Source organism: Ylistrum balloti, unplaced genomic scaffold, assembly GCF_031769215.1.
Source record: "Ylistrum balloti isolate Yb309-2 unplaced genomic scaffold, AGI_CSIRO_Ybal_v1 Utg369782, whole genome shotgun sequence".
Taxonomy (NCBI): domain Eukaryota; kingdom Metazoa; phylum Mollusca; class Bivalvia; order Pectinida; family Pectinidae; genus Ylistrum; species Ylistrum balloti.
The window spans coordinates 3,142,455-3,165,050 of NW_026781970.1; the positions used below are offsets into that span (position 1 = coordinate 3,142,455).

The following is a 22,596-nucleotide window of genomic DNA, read 5'->3' on the forward strand; positions in this document are numbered from 1 at the left end:
TTCATTCATGAGAACATTAATTCGCCTTAAGGGAATGTTGTTCCATTCTTTTGTTAATACTGTACAGTGTAGTGTAGGGGAGAACTTTGTGCGTTTCTTTTTTTTTTTTTTTAGTATAGTTTATGTCACATATGTAATGAGAAAAATAAGAAAAAGTTTGTAAAGAAATTTCAATTCATTTTAATTGAGTTAAGACGCGCTTATTTAATTGATTTACGATTATAGGGTTGTACATTTCTGGTAATCTTCGGACTTCCTGGTTACAAACATGAGAGAGACTGTGCTCATGCTCTGATGTGTTCCTACAAAATGAGGAAAACCTTGGTCAAAATTGAAGGTGTGAAGTAAGTTATATACGATTAGTGTTGTTCATTTATCAAGCAGATGCAATCATTACATTGGAAAGGATTAAGGAAAGTGTGCTCTGAAACTATATCTCTTGCCATGTAGTTTTACTGATCCAAGGTAGAATGTGAATCCAAATCATACGTGAAAAAAAACTAAACTGACACATGATTTCTGTACTTAATAGGGGTAAAGTTTACTGTGTTAAACAGTTTATAATGCAAAATAACACTTCAAGTACATCGTGCTTTTTTCATTGAGAACAGAAGGAAATTGAAAGGTTGACAGTTTAATGTTATGTACAATTATATACCCTGATATAAAAAGCTCGATTGTGTGAGTATGGGCGGTTGTATTGTTTTTACAGATTCTACTACTGAAAATTATTAAAATTGTTGCGTTTCTCAAACGTAAATTGTTTTCAGCAACAACAATTTGTAATTGTATGTACATACAATATAGTTAAGTTACATTTGTTAAACAGATAATTTCTTTGACTTGTCACAACAACAAAAATGGATCACAGGTGGGATGGGAAGAGTTCTAAGAGTGCCCCCTTCTTAACTTTGAAGATACAGTGAAGAGGGGGCCATTCGTTTTCATTAAGCCCTCGACTTACGAAGATATCACATAGCATTGATCAACAAACCACAGAAACGTCTGCGATATTTTGATATTCCTTATAATATATATCAATGTTCAATATATAGCTGTAACCTATGTTACATTTTATTTCAATTCTTAAGTAATTAAGCACTTTGGAAGAAACGGCCCATGTACATGAATTTCTCAGTTTAGGAGGTTAAGAGTTAAAATAAGTCTTCATCAGTCTGATAATATGCATTGGGCCCATAGACCATTTAACCCCCAATACAGGCCACGTCTTGTTAGCACAGATTTATGAGTGTTAATAACAAAATAAGATGCTCCATCGTTTACATGTGGGCTATGACATTTAATGGTCATCTGACAATCGACAAATAAATGGGCAAACCACAGAACTCGTTGACGGTGGTCTGACAAATGTGATAAATTAAATTTTTTCATCAGGCTGAAAAAAATAACATGTCTCTTTATTCAACTCCAAATATTTCTTCCAGTGGTGTGAATGAAACTGGAGTAGTAGTTCTAGATGAGTTATGTTTGAGCGGAAAAGACAATCGCAGGATAATTTCATGCATATTTGATATCAATGTCTCTCCCTAATAATGTTTCAGGCCAAATTTTATTGAAATCTACCCGGGCATTATGAAGGAACATCGTTTTGGAGCAAAATATTGTTTAACTTGTCCTTTTGGGGTCCTCTCCTGAAGCCCCTAAGGATCGAATAAACTCTTTTAATCTAAGAAATGATTCCTCAACCCCAATGATGTTTCAGACCAAATTTGGTTGAAATCAGCCAAGGCATTAAACAATTATAGTATCTTAAAGGAAAGGTTTACGGACAGCGCATAACGACATACGATGCTCGATGGCAATATGTCAACGTGACCCATCGCGTCAGATGACTTAAAATAACATCTGTGTATTCTGTTACCTGAATTTCAATTGAGAGAGATGGACTAGTGTTCCGTGTAGAACACCAAATAATCCATTTTCTCCGGTCGTGTGCATACTGCTTGAATGACTGAGAGGGCATGTGCTGAAAGTCCATGATCTTTCAGTGCATTCCTGATTCAACAAAAGCGCAAGACCGGTATGCCTGATCAACGTATAATTGCACTTGTTCACTGACACAATTCTGTCCGATAAACTAATTGTTGGAAATATGTACAGCATTATATCATCCATCTGCGTTTATATTTAAATCTCCGGGAATGATGTATTGTGCAGTAAGGACAATGGACTTGTCTAGACACCATTCCCAAATCTGTCTAAATAACCTGTCCAGGTGACCTGAGTGCATACCATCTATATCATAATTTAATGTATGTTACCACTGGTGAACTCTCAGACTGAATGCCTAAGCTTAGATCAGAATTGCTTAAGAAAAATGCTTTTATTCCAAGAAAGATAACCATCCACTCTGGATGATTAATATGCATATTAACCACTGAACTAGTACATATACCTACATATAGCTTCCCGTTTTCCGGATGCATCATTTTCTACCAACACTACAGGAAGAGGTTCCCTGATTATTTTACCATTTTTCACATTTATGGTTTGTTTCCACCAATGGATTTCTTTGACACTTTGCTCAGAATTGTCGTCACTTATGCGAAGCCCTTCTATCTTGTCCCTCTCTAGAGGTCTGTGATTTAAAGGTCCAGTAATTCTACGTTAGAGGCAATAAGTGACGCAAAGTTACGAAAGACAACTTCAGACTTGATTGTACACTTATTACACCGTTGTAGTATTTTCTGTATTTTTTCTCCTAAAAGAAATACCATGAACTGTCAGTTATCAGTTATTTAGTTGGAATCAAAACTGATTTTTTTTTTAAAATTGACGTTGTACTCTAAGGATGCTTATTAGTCTACCGTAGTTTGGTTATTCTTCAGCTGAAATACCATAATTTTGATTCATTTTTAAAATCTTATAAAACATATCGCATATTTCATTATCTATCAGCTGCCTTTCCTCAGCTGAACTGCTGATCTCATTAGGATCAAAACAAAAATTCTTTATGACCTTCACTTTCCTACAGCACTACTTATCTATAGTTATGGCCAGGGATTCAGAATTATAAGGGATTAATATCTCCTCACCTGTATTTTGAGCAATGTCCCAAATTTCATCACCACCCTAGCAGAAAGCCCCAAGGTTCCGGTCTGGTTTAAAATACTTAACAATTTTAGTTGCACTGTTTCCCATTTGCTAGCTGGTGTAATCAAATATGTCTATAATAAACATATTTATGGCTTGTTCTGCTGAACAGATTGACAAATCCACCGGTACCGTGCACTAAGCCTTGATTCCCTGTGCACTAGTGATGTTACCAGCAGCGGCGCTGTCCCAATTATTGGTAACCAGTCCGACCTACATGGTATTCACTCCATTATTAAGGTTTTTCACGGTCACTCGACCTCTGACCTTTTTTAGAACTCTTCTTACAGCGTAAGCAGAGCTTATAGTCAATTTCAGAAGTTTCGTCATAGCCCACTAGAACTTGACTGGAACAACGACAGGACATCGTTCTTGTCTGCTGTGGCCGTAACATTATTTAGGTATATACATCTTTTGTAATACCTGCGCATTTACCTTACGGACTTCAAACAAGGATAGCTACAACAAAACACATTGACAGTTGTACACGCATAATCTACAGCTGTCAACGGAAAAACAGGATGTATATAGCATTAATGAAAACCCTTAAACGCTTTCTGTACAGTTAATAAATCAAACAAGTCTCTCTCTTTCACTACTTAAGAAAAAAGATGGCAGGTTCAAGCACATGCTGGTTATATATACCAGCTATTTATAAATACTCATGACGTTCTCAAACCTCTTTGAATGAAGATCGTCTTTCAGTGGCTGTAAGTCGAGGGCTTAGTGAAAAAGAATGACACATTGTACATAACAAAGGTTACTTTTATTGGGTCTCTGGGTTTTTTTTAGAATTTTTGTTACAATAATGTATTTTATTAAATAAATTTCAGAAATGTGTCAATCGGTGTGACTACAGGAACAACTTTTTGCGGTGTAATTGGACACAAAAATAGACATGAATACTCAGGTAAAGTGCATTTTATACCACAAGTACACTCAAACAAATCTTGTTTTAATTGTTTGCAAATCATAGCAAATAATGCTTAAGAGTCTAGAATAGTTTAGATCCGATGATTGACACCATTATTTCCAGTGTTCAATCTATACAACCTTCACCACAAACTCAGATACACGACTCCCACTAATTGCCCACCTCGGATGGTACGATGGCTTTTATTAGCTCTTAAAAAAGCCATTAAACTAGCTTATGCCATTCTGTGGTTTCGTCTGTCAAATTTGGTCAAAAGCATCCTCAAGATATAAATGATGGAGCTTGAGTTGCAGGGCCCAAAAGGGGAATCAGCAAAAATGTGGGTGGGGCAAGGTTAAATAGGGAATAGGTCAGTAAATTCTGTAAGCATTCTTTGCTGAAGTGGAATTAATTTTGTATGAACGATCAGTCTCAGCCTAACGGATCTGGGAGGGCAAAACCCAAGAGGAGAAATAAAGCAATTGATATTGAAATATTTTCGTTCAGTAGAAGTGCTAGCTTTCTGACCTTATTTGGTCTAAAGCATCCTTGAAATCGATTTTGTGTAAACTGGGTCTCGGCCTCATTGGACAGGAAAGGTGGGGTTCAAAAGGGGAATTATAGTAAATTTTTATTCTTTAGGAATTCCAGGTTTTCGACTCAATTTTGTCTGAAGCATCCTTTAGTGTAGGCGATTCATTTCTTTATAAATGGTGGGTCTCAGCTCCTGTAGAAGAGGCATGGCCCAGTAGGGAAAATAGAGTAGATTCTTTAAAATGCCAGCATTCTGTCCTAATTCTTGCTTGAAGGCGGATCAGCTTTGTGCAAATGTTTGGTCTCCACCCCCTGGCATGGTAGAAATGAACTCAATAGAGACTGGTAGGTTCTTATGGTGGAACTTGACAAAATTTGGGAAATTAATTTATCTTGATCCATATTCAAGGACAAAGGGATCAGATATGTTAAAACTTTCAAATCTGATCAACCAAAAGGCCTAAAATCTCGATGTATTGCTTGTAGGTTGTTATAACAGTCTCCATGCTACTTAGGCCAGCGCTACTTATGGTTCATTATGTACTATGTTGCTCATATTTCCTGTATATTGATCTGGGTTATTATATAAAGTTCTGTTCTGTTCTAACAAAGTCTCGAAGGGGAAATTACCTTGAACTATATCTAACGTTCCAAAGTTACAGGGGTCAAATTTTGTTAACCATTCAAACAACTTCTTCCGATTAAACAAAAAGACTCAGGATCGTAACATCTGGCTGGTAGATTCGTTCTTGTCAATGATTTGAAGTGAATGTATTGTGAACAGAATTCAAGGTGATCAAGGTATGCCCATCTGACCTTTGTGCTTTTGTGCTTGATTGTAGACATAAAAATGAATAACTTAAGTAGATACGAAAGACAATAAAAGGAATTAGTTTCATATGAACTTTTGTATTCAGTGATTGGGAGTAAGGTAAACATGGCGGCACGCCTGATGACACACTATCCAGACAAGATTACGTGTGATGACAACACTTTCCAGTTCTCTCGACTGCCGACTAACAGCTTTCAGGTACTCATCACCAAACGCATGAAGGGACTCCGCAATATTGGGCTCATCCGAGAGTACACAGAATCTGATGCAGTTATTTCTGAACACCTCAATAGTGTGACCAGGTTCCAGTATCCATTGCTAGGTAATTCTAGCTTACAGCAACAGATAGCAAATGAATTCAACGTTAGATTATTACAGTCACAATATCTTGTGATCATTATGTCTGTCAAATGTCATATCAGCATCTCATGATATAGGATGATGTTTTATTTGAAAGTTGTTAAAATCTAGTCCATTCCTCTCCATGAGGTAGAGCAAATCATCTTTCTGAAATATTTGAAATGTGTGTAGATGTAGCAAAATAGTCAAACTATACTAATGTTTACCTGTGCATTCATTGGAAATTACAATGTAGTCGTTGAAAATGGCAGTTGTTTCCTATTTCTCGAATTTGTTTTGACAATAAAATTTACGTATTTTTTATTTTAATGTGCCTTGGTCAAAAGTTGTTCTGTGATTAAAAAGAGCTCTTGCTTCTCCTGGGTTATTTGTTATTAGAACCTTTATTCTCCAGTGATTAGTGCTAAAAACATAAGTGGTAAGTATACATACAATAGACATTTAATGTTACAACCGGTATGAAAATTATATATGTGATTTTTTGATATAATATCACTCTAGTTAGACCAATGCACAGTATGAAGAGTATGATGCACGTGTATACAGCACAAGAGACGATAATGAATTGATTGGATTTTTTTTTTTACAGTACTACAATCCTTTTGTACACTAAGCTTGAAATTAATGTAATGAAATGACGTTAAGATCATAACCAAATGAAGTCAGATTGGGTAGAATCAAACGCTCTTTTAACAGTTGCTAGATATTTGATGAGTTTTGACAAGCTCTATTTGTAGAATTTTATAAATGAGACCTCAATGTTATATCTAGTACTGCTTTTTTACTTTGCAATTTTACATTACATAATAACCAATGATCATGTAATGGTTATTGTGTTTTTTTGTTTTGTTTTGTTTTTGTTTTTGTTTTTGTTTTTTTTTTTTTTGCGACAAGACAAAAGAAGGGGGAAATCTTCGCTTTTATCATTTTACAGGACGGATATATGAAAACAATGTCTTCTATAAAGAGTTATGCCGTCTGACAGAGTTGGAGAACAGTGGAAGCTACACCGTCTGTCAACACTTTGTCTTTGTTGGAGCTGCTGGAATAGGCAAAACACGTCTCTTAGATCACCTCATTGTCAAGGCAGAAAAAACTGGCACCAGGTCTGATGATTTTCATTATTCAAAATTGAAAGCCGCATACATCTGATAATGTAACTTGAAAACTTTATCTAGCAATCATTATTACATAATGAATTGTATAATGATGGTCAGTTACTCCATTGGTCTAGCGAAACAATACAATATCAGGTCTCTAAACCATTTAAGATATCGTACTGGGAATGGTTGGAAACGGCAGATGTAAATTTCTTTTTATAAATAGCTCTAAGCTACTTTGTAAAGTTAACACGTGTCCATTTGGTCGGACACTCATCTGTCTATAGAATCAGAAACTGAATCCCCATAGATTAGTATCAAAACCAACCTCACATTGATGAATTCATCTTGTTAATATTTTGTCACCTGCTGAAACCCGAGAACTGTCTAGAAACTCCTATCCGAAATTGCTCAACAAAGACTAAACATAGTTCCCGTGGTTAAGATTCAATATTGGTTCCTTATAGCACGATTTTAATTCTGTGCGATCGACGGTATTGTGCTTTGTGTATTGTGTCAACTCTTAGTTGGATGATTTTGCTGTTTTATTTTTCTAGAGTCATATCCTGCATGCTAAAGCTTGATAATCTGTTTGACGCCAACTTTCTTGCCAAATATATCATATTGACACTTCTGAACAGTGCTGGCTTCTCCTACCAAGTGAACAAAGAACCTTTATTGATGGATAGTCTCAAAAGAGCAGGGTACATACCTGCTCTTCACAAACTGAATAATATCCTCTCCTCAAATGTAAGTACACTGTTGTTATCCCTCTACTCAAATGAGAGAATTGTTATTTATCTTTTCAAATCAATTGTCTTGATGTAATACTTACCATAACTTTAGCATGCATATCTTCCTCCAATTACAATTCATTTGAATATAACATAAATGAAAAAGAGAGCCCAATAAACCCCTGAAGAGAACCCCTCTTTCCTGCCTGTCGTACCTCCGCTCGACCAGAGATAGGTCTTTCTTTATCACTAACGCCATGGGGAAAGCGCAGGATAGAGAGGAAAGGGAAGGAAAGAATTTCGAAAAAAATTGAAGTAGGGACTCTGTAATTTTATGGTAAGTATTACATCATAATCAAATTGTTTTACAAGAAAAGCCTAAATTTCATTTAAGTAATAATAACTTTTCTATGCAAATTCGTCTTACCGTAGAGGAAACCCTCAAATCCTAGCGCCAACTCAATACAAGGCGATAAGAAGGGCCAGAATAACACCAAAGGAGAAATTTGAAGGATAAAAACTGCCCGTAGACAGACATCGTTAGATTCTTCTGACTAACAGAAAAGAGAACAGCCACCAACTCTGCCACGACCAAAGGACCAAGATAGAAAAAGTCAGCAGAAATTGAAACCAAGATCTCTGTTAAAAGTCAGTTAAGGTGGCCTGTCCTCGGCAGAAGACAGTCATTATGGCCTCCTGAAGAGAGGAGCCTGAGAAATGAAGCAAATACGTAGCAAGAGCCCTGACTTCATGAGGCCTTACCTTGAACCACCTGCGTAACACTTCATCAGATTGATCAGATTCATTAAGAGACGGACTGAGCAGTGATATCTGATCTAGTTGGATTTGCAGAAACAACCGATCTCAGGAGCACTCCCTCCAACAAAGGCAAATCAAACTGCTATTGTCTGATCTACTCGCAGCAAAAGCACGCCCAGAAGCCAAGACAATGAGAAAACCCGTCTTTAAAGTAGATAACTTCCTAGAGACATTACCAAGAGACTAATAAGGGGCTTGAGTCAAGGAACTCAAAATAAATTCTAGATTCTATGGTGGGGCTAACTGCCTCATAATTCTAGGCCTATCAAAACCTCTAAGCAGAGCAAAGAATGGGAAGTGATGTCTTCCTGTCTGCCGTGAAATGAAAAGACATTGGCCAAAGCAGATCGATAGCCAGCTATAGTTCCAGGTGTTAGACTGTGCTTGCTGAACAAGGACAGAAGAAAATCAGCGATTATCGGAATAGGAACCTTGAGTGGACTAATCGACCATAGACAGAAAAATCATGCTTATCATGCAGTTTCGTAAAAGGGAATTCATGTCTGCAGTGTCATGACTGAAAATTTGATATATTGATAGATATTAGTCCTCTGTGATAGAAGTCAGCGAGGAGAAAACACAATATCGTGGAAGTCTTGACTTGTTGAGATAAAGTTAAACAAGCCTGGGGGAGTCACAAAGACCTGAATATATGGCTCTCCACGTTTTTTGTTTCTCAGACAAATTTGTCTATGGTCATGTGCATATTTTTTCGAAAGAAACTGACTTTGATCTTCAAGATCACATGGGTCGAATTTGTTAAAACATTTAAACAACTTCTTCTGACTAACCAAAAGGCACAGAATGTCAACAAAGTTTGTGAAAAGAAATGAACTTGACCTTTATTCAAGGTCACAGGGGTCAAATTTATTAAAACTTTTAAACGACTTCTTCTCACTAACAGAAAGGCGCAGAAACATGGTATTTGTTGGATAGGTTACTATGATGAATACCGACAAATTAAAAAAAAGAAATTATCTTGATTCTTTTTTATACAATTCGTTCAAGCAATTGTAATATGCTCTTTCTGATAACCAAAAGGTGCAGAAGCATGGTATATAACTGATAGGTTTCTCTAGGATGACACCTGACCAGGCCGGTGAAAAGAAATTACCTTGACTGATATTAAAGGTCACAGGAATCAGATTTCTTGTGAAAGTCATGTAAAAGACTTTGTTTAACCCAAAAGTCCAAGAAGGAGGATATTTGGCGGAAAGGAGTTTCTAGGTCAATACCCAACAGATTTTGAAAACATAAGGAATGGCATTTCCTTCTAAATTATACTCAATGAATAAAGAAACGCAGGGTGGCATTATTTCCAATGTCTTGCGAACGCATTGTTCAAAAAAAAAAAAAAAAACAATGGAAATCGGTCAAGCATGTTGCACATCATGGCTGACGGAAATTCAGAGGGATCAGGCCGTTGCAAAGATTATGTAAGGTCAAAGGCAAATACAGGTTGTCAGAGATTTCGGTGTCAATACTTTCGCCTTGTTACACGTTTAAGGGAAACGGGGCGGGTTGCTGACAGATCTAAGTCCGCGCGTGATGTCACAATGTCAAGACATATTTATTCGTCTCGTGCATTTGCGCAATCGGCACCTTACTGCCACTGAATCTGCCCTTCATACCATAGGTACTTATAACTGTCCTATCCATGCACAAACTTTACGGAAACGATTCCGGGAAGTTGGTCTGCGGGCACGTCACCCGTTTGTAGGTCTGACCCTTACCGCTGCTCGTCGCCAGCTTCTTATGGCTTATATGACAGCATATATATTCCCATTGAGGCAGGTGAGGCGGGTCTTGTTTACTCAAGAGTCCCGGTTCACCCTTTTTCGAACAGATGTTCGAGACGGATAGGTTTGGGGATGGAAGGGTTACGGTGTGGGGAGGAATCTCACATGGAGTTAAATCACCACTGGTTGTGGTAGCGGATATTTTAACTGCTGCTAGGTATAGAGATGAGATCATCCGACCTCATGTCCAATTATTGCAGCAAAGCAACCTCACATTCCAGCAGGATAATGCTCCGCCCCATGTAACGAGGATCTATCGCGACTTCCTCACTAACAACAATATCCACCACTAGACCTATCCACTATTGAGCACTGGTGACCAGCTGGATAGACTGGTTCGACAACGCCAGCCTCCCACTGTTACTCTGGCCAAACTGAGAGCAGTTCGCTTGGAATAATGGGCCAACATACCAATGAGAAGGATAAACTCACTTTTGAACTCCATGCCTAGGAGAATCAGGGTTGTGGAAAGAGCAATTGGGGGATATTATTGACTAGCCAGCCTCTACAAGAAGTCCATTTCGATTTCAGATTACAGAGTTCTCTTTCATTTTCCTTCAATTACTCCTAAATCACTTACCAGAAACAAATTGTTAATTTTGCAGTTTCTTCTGTATGGATTAATCTTCATTCTTATTTTAAATATTCAACATCATACTCGACGTCTTGCCGAGAAACATCTTCAGTGTTTCTTTATCACTTGTTTATATATTAAAATCATAATTATCACCTTTTCAAGTTAAGTATCAGAAGCTCTTTGTGGTGGAAATTTGTTAAAATTGATTTGATGTGCCCACTTTGAATGCCAATGGTGTAAATGTTCATATGTTTGTGATATGCACATTGAATACCAAGTGAGCGATGTAGACTCATTGGGCCTCTTTTTATCTAAGTTTCAGAGATCAGAATCTGCTGAGGGAATCCAAGTTAAAGAAGAGGAATTACTCTGCTGTTTAGCTTCTGTGGTAAATAATATATATTGAAAAGTCTCACATAACTATTAAACAAAACATAATTAACAACTATTATATATCAGGTGAGTAAAAAGAACCAATTTGATCCAACAATCAGTAATTAAAAACCAATATATATGAGGTGAGTAAAAGAATCAATTTCATCTCACAATATAAAAAAAAAGAAGAAAAATATAAAGATACGAAGTACTGACATTGACACCCTAAAACAGTACAAGGAGAGACAAATCGGAGTTAAATCATAAGACCATGCTTATAACATTGAAACCACCAGTTATACTAAGAAGAATAGAAAATTTTACTGTCAGAAGTATTCAAATATGAAACAATTGCAGCTTTATTTTGATTATTTTATTCTTTTTATCATTATTTTTGTAGTTCTAGTTTCACCATTTTTGAAAGTTCTTTGGTCAAGTTATTGATTGATGCTGAAACTTAAAGTATACTTAGAATAAAAATACAAATGAATTTATTACTATTGTTTATGATTCAAAATCAAAAAGGTTGGAGAAAACTGCGTCTGCACTATACTAAGATGTTAAGGGGTGGGCAATTATTTTTTCTTTTATTCAGAAAGATGATTAGAGACTTAGGGGCAGGCCCCAAAAGAGGAAATTAGGCAATATTTTGCTTTAAAATGCTACTCTTTCTTAATGATTTCAACCAAATTTGGTCTGAAACATCATTGTGAGTGAGGAATTATTTCTTGAATTCAGGAAGTTTATTTTACCTCTAGGGACCTTGGGGCGGGGCCAAAAGTGAGACAACATTTCTTTCCGAACGCTTCTTTTTCTTAATGCTCAAAAATATTTCATTCAAATTTTATGTTATATCATTAGGAGTGGGCAATTAATTCTTGATCCGACTCCAAGGGACTGGGGGCGAAGCCTGAAAAAGGGAAATTAGGCAATATATTGTTTAAAATGCTACTTCACCAGTCATGTGCTGTCATGCACAACAAGAATCCCAATATACACCTTTATACCTGTGTAAAAGTATGACATCATAGTGATGTCAACAGGTTGGCGCTGGGTAACCATACTTGAAGTTATATCCGGTATAGATTATGCGTCTTCCATTTTCCAAGTTTACCTAATTTCTTAAGGATTGTTTTCGATTACAAGGAAAAGTTTTTACTCAGTTTGAAGAAAACACTTACGAATAAACTGCTTAAGCTGAGCAAACGGTTCATTGATACACTAATTATCTTTGTGAGACTAAAACAGACAGTTCTCGTTTTGCAACATTCTTAAATTTAGTTGGTACTGGTGTAATTATTGTTAATTTGAACTGTATACCTGTATTTGTTTAAGAAAGAGTTTGGGTGCGCTTTCATTAATATGTTTAAATTCTGAATCAGTTACGTTTTCATTGTATGAACAATGAGTTCATAATATTTTCCTACAGACCAATTGGATAATCAAAAGTATTATAATTGTACTTCCAGTCCTTACATTAATGAATTATGAAAAACAGGATTCTTTTGGATTGCAGTTAAAAAAACAGCGTGTGTTAGGGCACCCGCATAAAGTACATTGATTGTCTGCTCAATACGAACTAATTTCATTATTGAAATTGCAAAAAGTTGTTTCTAAAAAAAACTTAGGATTCAAAAATATACTACACACGTAAATGTCAACAGAATGTATCACACAGGGGTCTAAAAAGCTTGCATATGAAACGCATTATTGGAGCAGCCCGTTATATTTCTAAACGACTGTTTTGACAGCGTTGAACATGTGACATTACATATGTTGGCTACCCACAACGAGGTTATCGCCACTTAGTCAAAGGTGTGCATTTCAGATAGATAACAATATCTTGGATGAAAATGGAAACTGGTCTGAAACATCATTGGTTTGGGAATTATTTCTTAATTCCGAAATTTTATTCGACCCCTAGGAACCTGGGGATGTGACCTCAGTAGGATAGTAAGACAACACTTTGCTTTAAAATGTTACTCCTTCTTAATACTTGAGTTGATTTCAACAAAAATTTGGTCTGAGGGATGTTATTTTTGAGCTTGATCAAAACTTCAATATGGTAACCACATTAGCCATTCTGTTTTTTCTTAAACAAAATCTATCATTTATGAGTTTCTGATACGTTCATGGAATGTTCGAGATTTGATTCATTAAAGATTTTATCAGACCACCATCAGCGAATTCTGTCCTTCCTTTCGTCGATTGTCAGGTAACTGTTAAGATCATGACCCTTTTGTTGATGAACATTGAATACCACGTATGAGTTTTTTGTTTAGGAATGTAAGAATTTTATCTCAATTTGATCTGAAAAATCCTCTGATGAAGGAAAATCGATTTTGTAATAATCATGGGCCTCGGCCTTATGGGGCAGTAGGGGCCTGGCCTAATAGGGAAAATTCTTTGATATTCTTCCACTATAGGGATGCATGGATTCAGTCCCAGTTTGGTCTGAAGGATCCTTGGATGAAGGGATTCAATTTTTTATAAACAATGGTTCTGACCACCATTGAGGCAGAGAGTAGGAGTCTAATAGGGAAAATAGATATAAATCTGTAAAACACGTTTACAGCAGTTCAGATAAAGCAATATCACAAACTGAACTAGAAGAACAATACAGGCCCAGGCGTTGTATATACCTGGGGTTATAGATAAAAGTATCTGTAAGTATCCTGATTTTTTTTATCTCAACAGTGCATTGAAAAGTTAGGTGGCGCTGTGATTGCCCTTGATGATGCTCATCACATTGACCCCAAATCCTGGATGTTTCTGCTGCTTCTCATCAATGTTCCAGGAGTCATTGTGGTCAGCACAGTCAGACCACTGGCAGTCGAGGCACCATCTTGTTCAGCTGCATCAGAATTCTTTGACTGCAAGATGGTGAAGCTGCTGGATATTGCTGGACTTGAAAGTAAATTTATGACGGCTTTGGCATGCCAGCTTATGGAGGTCAGCAGGATACCAAAGGAGCTGGAACGGTCTGTTGATAAAATTAACATTTGTTTTGGTTAATATATTTTAAGACAAAATGAGGTTCTTCATGACAATTGCTTCTTGATAATGTTTGAATATGGATATGTTGTATGATTTTCTACTTAACATACTTACAATAAGTAGTGAAAAAATACACATTTAGATTTAAGGGAACATTATACGAAACAGGATACTCTTAACCAATTCGACATTAACTTCAAAGGGAATGTCGTGGTGGTGTAATGGTCAAGCAGTTTGGAATTTTATGGCTGGGAAATTTGGTACCGTAGAGCATTAGTTTAAGACCTGGACAGGATGCGAGTTACACATTGTCTTCCTTCGTCAATTGTTTTACAAAGTCCGTCATACACGGTAATGTTGTTGATTCGAAGGCTCAAGATTTGAATTACACATCGTTATTGTACCCGAGTTTGAAATATGCCAATTAAAACAATACTTTAAAGCTCAGAATTGTCGAGTAAAGGTGATGTGAAATGGTATACAAAAAAGGCATCAAAAAGGGACCTTTTACATACCGTCAACAATAAAATATCTTTCTTTTTTTAAAATACTATAATTTCCATTGTAACCAGGTCTATATACACAGGTTATTATGGAAAAAACATTTTCTGGACAGCACTTCATAAACCTGTGAACTGATTTCACTGAAACTACGTAGGACTGTTAGGGACCATGTGTAGATGTTCATGAAGAATTTTTATCTAGTAGAAATTTGGGTTGCCATAGTAACCAGATAGCTATACACATGATTTTTTTTAATCATATAATTGCCGTAATTCATCAATCCTCTAATCAATTTTATTAAAACTTGATCAAGTGGTGTAATTTATTAATTTGTTATTTGTCACAATATATATTTCCAAAGCCATAAATACGGAAACATGATGAAGGCTTCTGATTCGTTGAAATTTGGAAACTTCCGATTCCATTGATGTATAAGGATTTAAGGGATAGTAATTAGAATGGTACAATTTTCAAAATCATTTTAGGTCATTTGGTAGCTTTGGTAACGTAAACTCCATGATTAGACAGATTTTTTTCCAGATTTCTTTTGCTGATGTTGTGGACCGATTTCAGTAAAACTATACAGAGATGTTAGGTACTGTGTGTAGTTGCGCAAATGTGCATGAAGGCTTTTAAGCAGAAATTATGGTTGCCATGGTTACCAGTTCATGTAAAGAGCCATAATTCTAAGCCCTTTAATTGATTTTATTTGAACTTTATTAAATGCTATAGCAAATCATAGCCTATAATTTTACATATTAGGTGTTCCAAAACCCTTACCATGGAAGCACTTATGAGGATGACAAATGCAGTGGTACCATTTAAAAAGAAAAATTGGTTATCATTCGGTGGTGGCCATGGTGACCAAATGAAGCCCTCTTAAAGAAATCTTGTTCAGACTCTCAGTAAACCCCATTAAACTTGATTTTGGAGTGTGGGAAAGGGAAGAGAATTTAAAGATTTGAAGCAAATATTGAATTTTTTCTAAATTTCATAGTCAGAAATGTCGAAATATAAGATACCTGGTGTGGCACATGTTCTATGGTAAATGAATATAGTGCTTTTGTTTTTCAGAATGGATTGAAGTTTACATTTAAATCAAATATGAATTGCATATCAAAGAATGTTCTTTATGCTATAAATTGCTTAAGACGTGATGAATTTTCTATTGGTCAAATAAGTAGTAAACTCAGAATGTGAATGAATGAATGTTCATAGACAGAAAACTAAAACAGATTTTTAACAAAATCTGCGTGTAGATAAATATGATGTTCATTTCGCGAACTCACCTCTTCAGGCATATTTGCAAATACATGATATCGCAAAAAGTGATAGGAAACGGCTTAAAATTCACCAATAATTGGCTATTAGATATATTGGCTCCGATATTAGCATTGATGTCATCAAGACTTATCTTTTTAACAAATGATAACGAGGGATTTGAATTCTCTTCTTCACGTAGGACTCCTTGTGTCTATATGTAGGTTGCTGATATTGGGCTTGTGGCACACTGGGATGAAGGGTTACCAATTTCGTTCATGTGATTGACCGTGTCCCTTTGTATAGGTCACAGGGGTCACATCTTCAAACAACTGCTTAATAATCAAAAGGTCCAGTCTGTTGATATTGGTTCTTTAACATAATTTGATGAAAGGTTACCAAATGTGGTCAAATGATTACATATATGTTGACCTTCTTTCAAGATCGCAGGGGTCAAATGAGTTATGATCTTTTTTCTGTTTCTACAAGTTATAGTCAAGAAGTCATGGTATTTGTGTAGTAGCACGTAAAAGGAATATGATTTCAAGTTTGCAGAAAAAGTCTTTATGAAGCGACAATGTAAACTGTAGAGACCTATTTGGCCTCTTTGATATATCGGTCAATATAGTCAGATGCACGTTAAGACCAATGGGCCTCTTGTAAGGTACTTTTACCAATCCTTACAATTCCAATCGTAAACTTTTTGACTGGTTGTCAGATGCCACTAATGATCTATTTTTTATTCATAAGGGGTCTTTTGACGTATTTTTAAATTGATTTAACTGGGAGTTTGTCTGTTCTCAGCGTCGTTCGTCGTCGTTGGTCAATTGGTTTCGAGAAGCACTTATGTGGTATGCCAAGCTGTTCTCGCTCGTGTAAAAGTGTCATAAATCTGTCTTTTTTTCACATATGAAACTGAAAGTTCGTATATTGATGTATCATGATCGTATATATCTATAGCTGTCACTGATTTTACTTAGTATTTAAGATATATTATCGAAGACACCGACTCCTTTAGTTTGATTGCGATGGAGGAATATTTAACAATTTTTCAAACATAAACATGAAACTTAGTAAAATGGTGTATTGAGATCATATCTATGATGTCGCTGACTATAATAATTATTGTTAAATTTATTTTTTGGAGAGAACAACTCATATTGTCGCTGATTATTACTTGCTGCCGATTTTAAGACGTACAGCTTAGACGTCAATGATCCAACATTTCTGTGCATTTCACCATATTTTCCCGCCCTAGTGAATCCTCTGCAAACCGGTTCAATGTCTGGTTCTGATTGTTTCATAACAACAGTATGCATTCATTTTGGCGGGATTGTTTATAGCATAAGACCAGACAGTGTGGTGAACTTGTTATGATCCAAAACAATTTCGATGGCGTATATAATCACTGCTTTGTCTGTCTATCCGTCCGTCTGTCTGTCCTTTCGTGCAGTCCACCAATGTGTGAGCCCAAAACCCCTTAATTAGAGGGTTATTGCCCTATGTTTAAATTTCGTGTTCGAAGCGTAACTTTGCCTACATTCAAACTAGGTTAATGAAACGTGATGTATACATTGGTCATACTACGAAGTTTTGCAATATATCATATTTAGGGCCTGCAATCCCTTAGTTTCAGAGTTATTGCCCTTTGTTGAAGTTTTGAACTATAAGCATTGACTTGCTTGCATTAAAACTAGGATAATGGTACTGTATACGTTAGCCATACAAGGAAGGTGTGCAGTGTATCGAATTCAGTGCCTGCAATGCCTTAATTGCAGAATCATCTGTATTAAAATTTCATGTCGATGGCATTACTTTACCTTCATTTAAACTAGAATAATCGGATATATTTATCATACAAAAGTGTACCAAATCCAATGCCGAAATCCCTTAATTACAGAATTATTATGGTGAAACTTTTGTGTAACATAAAATATAACATTACCACAATATAAACCTGAATAGCCTCTGATATGGTGAATGCACTAGTTCAAGACAGTGTTGATTTGTTTTTTAAATTCATATATATATATATATATATATATATATATATATATATATATATATATATACACGCATCATACACATCACATACACATTTTTTTTTCTAAATGTAGTTCTAATGTGTTATCACTTGATCAAAATGAGCATGGTGTAACAATAAATGACAGCAAAAATTGAAAACGGAAATACGTTGATGAGGTTGAATAAAAAGTTTCTAAAATCATGATTGACGTAAATAATCCTTTCAAAAAAGGCGATGTGATTGCTTCATGTGCCAATCTAAGTTTACTAGACCTGTGATTCATTGCATTAGAATTGTAACATGTCATACAGAATCGTATATGGGAAAAAGTATTACTGTCTTTAGTATAACAGTGCAAACAAGGTAAGATACAATAAAGAAAATGCAGGTTTTCAGTTGTTTGATAGATTTCTGACATGATGGACCAACAGTTCTAGAAAACCCAGGTACATTAAAGAGGCTTCCCACACTAGCAATCGAAAGTGTTGTTAACAATGGGGATTCGTATACAAATTAGGTTTTAAAAAGTGCACCGTTGATGTGAATAGAATCATTATGGCAGGCTGTCAAAGTAGGCAGCTTTTGTATAGGAAGAGAGTTGACTGGTCACTCTAACATAAATGTGGAGTAAGATTGATACATTGAGAGATTTGATGCATGCTAAAATGTGGAAGGTAGTGGTTTCCTCACGGTGAATCTTAAAACATTATTCCTCTATTTGACGTTATGTTAACGACATACAATTATGAATGTTTCAGAATGTTAAGAGAGATGACCCATGGTGTGCCATCCTGGTGTGAACAGTTACTAGTGGACATGGTAGAAAAGAAACAATTGACTATTCTGCAATACAGTGGTCATTTTAAACACTTTGAGTCAATGGTGGCACCTCCCAGTCAATTTATCCGTCGTCTTGACACGGATGACGATACAAGTGATCTGGACTTAAGGCAGTGCAACAAAATCTTCTGCAAAAGTTCCTCTGTAAGTTCTTGACATCTTACCTGCCCAACACTATTGATGATATTTAGTTAGTAGTTTCCTGTGATAAAGCCCAACATTCACAAAAAGAAAAGAGTTTGTCTCATTTTAAGTTTTTTGAGTCCAATAAGTTATTATGCACAAACAACATCTTGTTTTAATAAAAAAAAAAGTCGCTAAAATCATATGAGATTGCAAACAGGACTATGTTTACCAAAAAAAAATGACTTTTGGTAGGCTAATTATTATATATCCTTGAGTAAATGATCTCAAATGATAAATCACACATAGAAATCTTTATTGAATTGTTTTAACACTAATTTCTCAAAATTTTTGCACTCGAAAGAAGGGAAAAAACGGCATTTCCATTACCTATTCATGAATAAATGTTGGTATCTGAACATGCATCCAAGTGGTACATAATTATGATTTTCCCTCTGACGTATTCAAAATAATACTGAAACTATATGAGGAATCCTTACCTGTACACATTTTAAGCCCGCCATCAGATAGCTGTTATCTGCCACTGTTCCTCATCAGTCATTTAACAATATTTGCTATCACTATTCCTTGAGAAATAGTTGATGAAGCAAATTACATATGTAGGCTTTCCTTACTCCGTAGTTATGCCCATTTATTTTTTGGGAATAATCAGCAAAGCAAAATGGTCGACAGACAACCATCTTGAATTTAATAGTTTAAGATAAGAAGTATCTTTATTTCTTGAGAGAAAGTTTCAAATTTCATATATTGGAGAGCAAAACAGAGGAGAGAAGAAAAAAGAAGAAAACGAGCTTTTAAAAACCAAATAAAGATAAATCATAAGCGAGATCCTTCTGGTTATGAGTTCATATTCATTCCGTAGCCATTCACCAAAAAGACTGAGCATGTTAATAACATATATTAAACTATAAATACGAAATATGACAATTGCATGCGAAAAAACACTATTATAGAAGATGACTATGAACAGGTATTTCAAATTTTGAATAAATTCCAGCTCACATGGTCTGAAGGACCTGAGTTTTAGCTATGGCATCGTCAAATATCTATCCGTCAACTTTACTACAAATAGCTACTAGTCCTGAACGAGGGCCCGTTAGAGCAAAATTCTTTAAATTCCTATTCCTCCTGTGGGAATGATGGGTGGTCTGGGATATCCTTTGGTGAAGGGGAACATTTTCAGACATCATGTTCTTTTATATGTCGAAAAGAACCAAGCTACCTGGAGATGTTAATATATTTTGTGATAGGTCTTTTGGTTCTCTTGCTCTTCAAACACTTGTTGAAAGACCTGTCAGTTACATGTATCAGTTTTGACAGATTAGAGACGGATTAAGTTCAAGATACTCATCGTAGATTAAGTGCTTGTTTTGATATTAACAATTCAATAATTATACTACAATTTTACAGATCATCTCGCAGAAATCTGAGTCTGGCCACAACATGTTAGCAGATTTGGGTTTTATTCATAGAGAAATCCCTCTTAGTCCTGATGAGGATAAGGAAAATAATTCAAAGATTGAAAGAGTTGCTGTATTTTCTCCTGGAATAAATCCCAATGAGATTCAGGTGCCTGAATCTATGAAAGGTGATGTTTGATATCGACTGTTTTAAAATATCAATCATATATATATTTCATTAAGTAATTCTGTCAGATTTAAAGTGATCTCATCGATTGTTGTCTCTAAAATATCTTCATAATTTTTTTATTTTGCAGGTTTTGTGAGCTAATTACAATAACTTCAAAACTGATGATTCGTAATTCTAATCCATAATCAAAATTTTCATTTATCTCACCTCAAACATTAAATGACAAAACCATTGCAACAAAAGACTTTTTCCCCAGTTGTCTATAATAGATAATACACTAAATGTCTCAGGTTTTCTTATTTGATATTTCATTTCTAAATCAGAACTTATCATGACGAGGATAGATTCCATGAGAGCTTCTGAACAGTTAATTGTGAAATGTGCTGCTGTACTTGGGACGAGTTTCTCCCGGGACATGGTAGAGACAATCCTTCCTCGAGTACAGAGAGTGAAGGCAAGGAAGTGCTTCAAACAGCTTGCCTACAATGGAATATTTGAGTGTGCAAACATACCAGCAGGACGGTATAATCAGATGATGCAGGGACGAGATGACACAATATCATGGGACACTTGTTACTGTGTTAAAGAAGAGAACTTGTATGTGCAGGATTTGTGCAATAAAATGCGTTTTCGTAATGCTTTGATACAACAGACTGCTTATGAAATTTTGATGGAGAGCCAGAGACTTGAACTCCATGCCAAAGCTGCAGAGTATTTGGAGAAACAGGCTGATAAGTACAGGTCAAAGATTCCCTACTACTTACTGGGAAGAAATTCAGCAAACAGCGAAAAGGAGTTGATAGGATCAGGTAAAGAATGTCAGTAGTCATACAGTGTAGTTGATAGTGTGAAGGAGATTGTTCGCTACTGATTGGTGTATTTGATATTACAGCTGTTCGTAGTTACCTATTGAACAGAAACTCACGAATTGATTTTCGTTAAATACCATGTTCAAATATAGAAAAGAGTATAAAGTAGAGCTACAGCTACTGAGAGATAGAAAACGGACACTTATTTTTTTAAAATTTTTCTTTAACCCAGATCTAAAAATCATAAAATTAAAAAGACTGAATAGAACGTGTTTCAACAACACACAGCCCTGTTACCTTAACATCATATTTAGACAAAATTGAGATCAAGTAAACATTTAAAATTAATTAAGGCAAATAACATATTTAACCGCTTTTGATGTGTACTTCTGTGGCGCTGGAAATACATACTGATTAGTATAATAAAACACATTAAAATACAGCACTACTTATATTATTATAGATATAAATATAAAACATTTGAATCATAATCATAATTCAAACTAAAATTCCTAAAATACGAGCTTTTTGTCTTTTAATCCATATCGATACGAATACTTTGAATCGATGAATATGGTTTACATATCACTACATGCAACCTCGGTGTAGGCAAATGAACATGACAATTTAGTCATTGAAACGTCACACATAATCTCTTACTTGTTGTGATATGACATCTTTTCAATTAACTGATAAAGAAGTAATGACAAAGCTTCATAAAAGCGGGTGTATAGTAATCACTTGATGTATGTATGACCATTATTCTACTCTTGAAAAAATTAGTGGCGACTTGTCATGGTATGAAAAAACACATTTGATGTACCACAGTTTAAAAACATGAAAATCTTTGTGCAGGATACTTTACATAAAGCCCTGATAAAAGTTAGGTTATATTTACACAATAACATCACTCATACCAACAAGATATACACCTTAAGAAATTTTAATGGTCACCTGTCAAAGTTAAAGGTTACCTTTGACCACTTTCACAATATAAAATCTTATGTACAGGATATCTCACGAAACCCAAGACAGATTTAGATAATAATAATTTACACCATAATACCACATTTCAAGTTCTTCATCTGGTTTTATTTAGTAGATAGATATTGATATTACAGATATCGCAATAAGAAAGGCAAGATGGAAAAAGAGAAGTTCACGTGTAGAGGATATAAGCAGCAACCTGTATCAACAGACACGTGGGAGACGTTTTGGGTTTTCCCTGGATACTGAGTATGTATTGTCTTTCAGGATGAAATCTTTGTA

At 35.5% G+C, this 22,596-nt stretch overlaps 1 protein-coding gene across 1 annotated transcript in view; it reads left to right on the top strand.

Annotated features, from left to right (window-relative positions):
• Nucleotides 1-22,596, top strand: part of LOC132544204 (adenylate cyclase type 10-like) — an 81,266-nt gene that overhangs the window by 38,858 nt on the left and 19,812 nt on the right. Inside the window, exons 11-21 of the mRNA XM_060207772.1 lie at nucleotides 226-344; nucleotides 3,948-4,024; nucleotides 5,479-5,715; nucleotides 6,688-6,859; nucleotides 7,411-7,603; nucleotides 10,253-10,447; nucleotides 13,855-14,138; nucleotides 18,703-18,928; nucleotides 20,339-20,516; nucleotides 20,842-21,327; nucleotides 22,449-22,563. Of these exons, the coding sequence (XP_060063755.1) occupies nucleotides 226-344; nucleotides 3,948-4,024; nucleotides 5,479-5,715; nucleotides 6,688-6,859; nucleotides 7,411-7,603; nucleotides 10,253-10,447; nucleotides 13,855-14,138; nucleotides 18,703-18,928; nucleotides 20,339-20,516; nucleotides 20,842-21,327; nucleotides 22,449-22,563 (2,282 nt within the window). The remainder of the gene's footprint in view (nucleotides 1-225; nucleotides 345-3,947; nucleotides 4,025-5,478; nucleotides 5,716-6,687; nucleotides 6,860-7,410; nucleotides 7,604-10,252; nucleotides 10,448-13,854; nucleotides 14,139-18,702; nucleotides 18,929-20,338; nucleotides 20,517-20,841; nucleotides 21,328-22,448; nucleotides 22,564-22,596) is intronic.